We start from the raw sequence: 6,031 nt of genomic DNA on the forward strand, positions 1-6,031 counted from the left end.
ATGTCACATGAAGTGACAGAGACAGCGAAAAGCTTTGTCTTTCAAGTACCATAATGTGTGGCGAAGTGTGCTTCACCAAATGCCAGCATAAGCCCTAAAAACATCAAAGCTTCTACAAAACCCGGTGCATCACTCAAGCACAATGCAATAACCCAGCAATATTGATTGCTAACCTTATACTCCCAATTTAAATGCTTGAATCTGTTGCATCTAAATCAGCACTTTACATTGCGCTGTTTAATCTACTACCATGTATTGATATTTATGTGCTGCCAAACAGGAAACAAAACACACCAAACCCACAAGCAAGACCGATTTTTTTTATTTTCACTTTAAGGGGACTCAGTTTCCCTTAAGATCGGTATCTACAGTAAACACGGTTTTAAAACACCATTGCCAGGTAGTTACTGTAATTACTAATTAAATCATTCTCATGGTAATTTTATTTGCAGTACTGACAGGATTTTAACCGAGTGCAGTAAAAATAATTTCTAAATGTTTTAAATAGCAGGATAATATAAATGTTTTAATAGCAGGATAATATAAAACCACTGTTGCAATTATGTTGTATTTCTGTTTAAAGAAATCCTCATTAAATGCTTTTGAAAGTTGTGCATATACAGTACATACCGAATCTGCTAGAGAATCCTCCTTTCCATCCATCTCCCAAAATCATGTCAGGATTACTTGTACTTAATTTCCCTAGCTGTAGATATTCATAAAGCGCATAAGCTCACAAATTCCAGTCTATATGAATGCACTTTACTATACTGTGTGTCATCCAGATGGGGATGGGTTTCCTTTTGAGTCTGGTTTGTGTCATGGTTTCTTCCCCATGTGATCTCATAAAGCTATTCCATGAATAACTGGGGGAGTGGTGAATCTAACGGTTAAGGCTCTGGGTTAATGATTAGATGGTCAGAGGTTCAAGCCCCAGAACCACCAAGCTGCCACTGTTGAGCCTTGATCAAGGCCCTTAACCCCATATGCTCCAGGGGAGCTAACCCTGCACTTTGACTCCAGCTTTTTAACTATGATATGCAATAATAATATTTTCACGGTGCTAGGGTAAATCTGACAAATAATTAAATCTTAATAACTGTATACATTTTATTTAAGAATTTAAACATCATTTTTACAAACGTCTGTAAACATCTTTTTACAAACTCCTGTAAGGCTATTCTGTGATATGAGATGAGCCTTTTACTCTTGTCATATTTTTGCTAGTTTTTGTTTGCCAGACTATTGGAGGATGTGGCAAAATTAAGGTAAAAAAAATGTTACAGCCAAGTTTCTTTCAGACTGAAAATGTTAAAAAAAAAAAAAAAAAAACATGGATAGAACCTAGCTTTCAAACAGCTTGACATCAAATAACACGATTCACTTGGCCTCTGTACCACTTACTTAACCTTTGCTTTCTCACAATATGAATCCACTGCTGCTCATACTTAGCACTGTTTCGATTTTATAGCATACAGTTCATACAGTAAACCCATAATGACTTATAATCCTTCTGTTTGCTGTCATCTCCTCTCATGGTTTCTTCTTCATGTGACTTCATAGACTTTCTCATTGCCTCTGCCCTGCTCGGGATTTACTGTACATCTAGATTTTTATAGTTATAGATTTATACATTTTTAGAAGTTGGTTTCTGACAATGTCTCATTTTAAAAGCTTTATATAAACAAAATAGAGTTGAAATCAACTAAGATGTGCCTGTCTGTTTCAGAAATTTAACACCAGGAGGAACAGTTTCATAAAACATTTATTTTTGATTGAACCTTTCTACAATTGAAGCTTTCATTTGACAGTGGGGGATTTTTAAAGTAATCTGCCACCCTAGCGTTCAAATTTGCAACAGTCATTGTCATCAAAGTTGCTCCCTTGGGTGGCACACTAGTAGACCTGGCCACCCCACTATCTCACATAAAGTGTCAGAAAGGATTGTGGAAAGCTTTGACCTGCTAGATTATTTAGTTCAGGGTAAACAATTATATTGTAAAACAAGTGATAGGATTCTTTTAAGCCTGTGGCAATTCTGCAGTTTGTTTACTGCTGCACTGTTGTGTTTTATCAGCAGTCACACTTACAAATTCTGGAAAATGAATCTGAATTTTGAAAGAATAACAGTCTTGAAATGAAGTGAAAGACAGAAGGCGGAAGTGCCCCTGAACAAGGTCTAGAATCTAAGATATGAAGTACTAGATATGAAATACTGGCATGATAGGTAGCCCGCAGGCTAACACAACACATTACCACTGTGTTCTTGTGATAGAGGCCAAGAAATGGCCAAAAATAGACTGTTGAAATTGGACTACCCATCTGGCCCACCTGCCAGGCAGTGCTGACGATTATTAGCCACAATTCTTTTTGGCTTTGGAATAAACCATGTAACTAAACCATGTAACATATGACGGTGCAAGAGGGTGATGAGATACAGGATATCAAGTACAACACATTGTTTAATTTGCAACTAAGGAATAATGAATAGCAAACAGGTCGAAATCAGCAAGTAAGCTGTCTGAGTAACCTGCAGCATGGCCCAAAGGTCTGGATATACAGGGAAAATTTGAGTATCACAATTAAGTACGACAAATGCTTAAATTGACAGCCTCAGCCTTTGACACGTGCGTGCTAGATACATGAAATTTTAACATTCCTTAATTTATCAGAACTGATAATAATAATAAATTAAGAGATTTTCTTTCTTTCCATTAATGCAACTATTGCTCTGTAATGATCAATATGGGGGTGTAATGGGGGTGACCCCAAAGAAAACCCCAAAGAGGTTTCTAGGCCAGATTCTATCCTAGCTAGTTTTGATTTCATCTAGGGTCAGAAATAAAAAGACAAATATTAGCAGTCATATAAGAAAAATACTTATGGATCCAGATGTTTGTGCTTCGCTGTACACAGTGGTCTCTGTTAGAGTCAGAGATCATCGTTATTGAGATTGACCATCAAAAAGCAGTCCAAAGTCTCTTATTTCAGACTGCATTGGAAGACGGTGGGGGAAAAAAAATGGCCAAGTTGTACAGGTAAATTCTGTCAAACCCCTGAGGAAAATCATACAATATTTAACATTATCTATATGTTAAACCAGATTCCAACTTAATACGGTCCGGGCACATGTAGTTATTGAACACTGCTGGAAGGACTTTATAATCTCTCGAGCAATATATTAAAAAAAAAGGGCTGCACAGTGCCAGAGCTTGTCGGACATACAAATAATCAATCTGGTCACGTACAGCCGAATAAATATTGGAGAGAGGAAAGCGGCCACTAGGGGGCGCGAACTGAGCCGTAAAGCCTGCACTCTCTCTCTCTCGCTCTCTCCCAAACCAAACGTTTGTGAATTGCCCTTCAAGAGTCACTCTAAACTGTCCTATCATGAAACATGAGTCTGGAGTCTACTTGGAAGGAATAAGTGCCCACTTGGCGTTACAGTGGGGCCGTGCCGGCCAGGGGACTCGGGTAATGCCAGGGACATTGTGGTTTTTCACTGACAGGAATACGTGCCCGTGGCTTTGGGCGCAGAGCTCATAAAAGCAATGCGCCACCGAGATATGGCACATACCATCTGAAGCGCTTCGGCTTCTCAGCAATCCAGCAAAGAAATGAGGCTTCCCTGTGTTCACTCTGCACGCAGAAGAAAAAAACCGCATCGCCTACCACAGAACCAAACAGTGTATTAATCAAGCACTACATCTGCAACAGCACAGAACTTTGGAGTGACCCTAAAGTCTCGGTACATAGGGGGAATTAACACGTTTGAGCGAAATGTAACCTCCACATGATTGGCTTTTTTTTTTTTTTTGGAAACACGCTGTTTCCGTGAAACCGTCTGTCACGAAACTCACTTTTGTTTTGGGGAAGTCCTGTCCAGCACAATCGAATGTTGTTCCCAGCTACACTTGATTTAACTAATCAGCTAATTGATAGCCTTTTCCTAAATCGAAGTTTGTGTGATAGAGCAGGAGAAACACTGAGGCGTGCAGGACACGGGGTCCTCCAGGACCAGGCTTGAGAACCACCGCTTTAATTAATCGTTATGAGCTTCAATATGTTTTTGTCATTTGCACAACGTGTATTAAACAATATATTTTTTTGTTTGTTTGTTTTGCTGGAATTAGTGGGTTTAGGAATGTAAAAGACAGTTTTAAAACTTGAGACAAAATAAGGCCAGAATGACTGATAGAAGAGTTCACTGCAGGCCACCTGTTTGTTGTGGATAAGGCTCTGCATTTCCTTGTTTAAACTATTTGACCTGAAGGTGCACAAAAAAAAAATAACTAAAAAGTTTTATAGTGCATACTCTTATTTGTGTGTGTCTACTCTTTTTTTTTTTTCATTTAAATTTTCTAACTAACTGCCAAATGGAGAGACAGCTGGGCGCGTGCAGCTCACATCAGCTGATGAAGATTGACGCACTATTTAGGCCTTAAGTTTGCAGATTATATTGATCTAAAACGCGCCATTTCTTTCGCCCCAGCACACACACACACGCGCGCGCGTCTACTAAGCAAGATTTTGGAGGCGTCCGCTCCAGATTTATCATTATTCTGAGCGCGTCTACTCGTGCACAGTTAATCCAAACGGGCACGCGCGCTTCCACACTTCTCCACATCTCTTTCACACTTCTGTGCCCCCTTTCCCTATACACACATATACACGTTATATATATTTACGCGCGAGCAAACGCGCTCTGAGCTCATCCCTAAATGATAGTCCATATCCTGTATTAAGGGATACTAAGGAATCGATGAATCGCCGATATGCGTGAATCGTCATGACTGAAAATCTCTTCCGGTCCAACCAAACCACCTGTTCACGACCAACCTAGCAAATATAATGGGCGCATTGTTGGGAAGATTACAGTTCATGTCCAACTACGTCTGGTACAAAATCCAGTCGCTGGCCGCCCGATCGAGTCGAGTCGACTGGTATTGAATAGGCTCGAAAAGCCGCAGCGATCTGCATCGAGTTAATTGCATAATAATGTAGCAGCGGCTTTTAACCCTGCACAGACTAAATGCCTCGGAATAAAGATCAGAGGAATCCCGAAAACTGAGTGTGCTTCAGGCGCTGGGTTTTTAACTCACCGATGTGAATAATGGAATCGGCGAGCACAGGCTCCCACTCCAGACTCCAAAATGCGAGCAGAAGCATCACAGGCGGCAAAACTTTCATCTCTCCAGCGGCAAATCAATTCTCCTCCTGCGGGATGACTGCTTTAAATCCTGAGGCTCCAGTCCAAATGAAGGAGGAGGAGGAGGAGGAGGAGGAGGGAGAACTGGATGGATGCGCTTCCTCCTTTAAAGCCGCACTCCCTCGATGCCCTCCCGGCGTGGATGCGGCTGCTTTCTATCGAGCGCCAAGAAAAACCGAGATATCCTTCACCAGTCTCGGGAATTCTCCCCAGAAAAAAAAAACCCCAGCTGAAATATACTCCGTCCGGTCAGCGCGCGTCCGATCCAAATAGACAGTGGAGAAAGTCCGGAGAAACGCGACGGCTGTGATGGCTTCAGCATCAAACGGCGCAGAACTTCCTGTAAAGCGCACGATTCTTCAGGCTGGAGGACGCAGATTCAGCTCGGAGCCCGTATTCCCATTAAGCGCTGTGGAATCTGAAGAGGCTGCAATTCTTTTTTTTTTCTCCCTGCGACGGAGAATTAAGTGGGAGTTCACATGCGACTTCTGCTTAGTATGCGATGAGAGGAGACACGAAAAGATACGCAGCATCCGCTACGGATCCCGCGCTGAGCAGAACTGGATTACCTCAGAGAGAGAGAGAGAGAGAGAGAGCGGGGGAGAGAGAGAGAGAGAGAGGGCGGAGTTATGATCATGCAGAAGAGTAATCTGTGTTCTTATCGCTCCTCCCCTGTCCACCTTTGAAGATATTCATCCTCTTATTAAAAAAAAAAAAAAAAAAGGGTCTGCTCAGTGGTCCTTAGCCAAGGGTTCTCAGTTTTCTGAAAGAAAGACCCTTTCTGCTTATGATCATTTAAGACAAATCATAGAAATATTTTCT

The 6,031-nt window shown here is 41.3% G+C and overlaps 1 protein-coding gene across 4 annotated transcripts in view; it reads right to left on the reverse strand.

Annotated features, from left to right (window-relative positions):
- grid2 (glutamate receptor, ionotropic, delta 2) overlaps positions 1-5,741 on the reverse strand; it is a 547,500-nt gene extending 541,759 nt beyond the window's left edge. For all 4 annotated transcript variants that reach the window (XM_053504059.1, XM_053504056.1, XM_053504058.1 and 1 more), the window contains exon 1: positions 5,103-5,741. In XM_053504059.1, the coding sequence (XP_053360034.1) occupies positions 5,103-5,190 (88 nt within the window). In that variant the 5' untranslated portion in view covers positions 5,191-5,741. The remainder of the gene's footprint in view (positions 1-5,102) is intronic.
- Positions 5,742-6,031: the final 290 nt, after the last annotated feature.

Source organism: Clarias gariepinus, chromosome 9 (genome assembly GCF_024256425.1).
Source record: "Clarias gariepinus isolate MV-2021 ecotype Netherlands chromosome 9, CGAR_prim_01v2, whole genome shotgun sequence".
NCBI lineage: Eukaryota > Metazoa > Chordata > Actinopteri > Siluriformes > Clariidae > Clarias > Clarias gariepinus.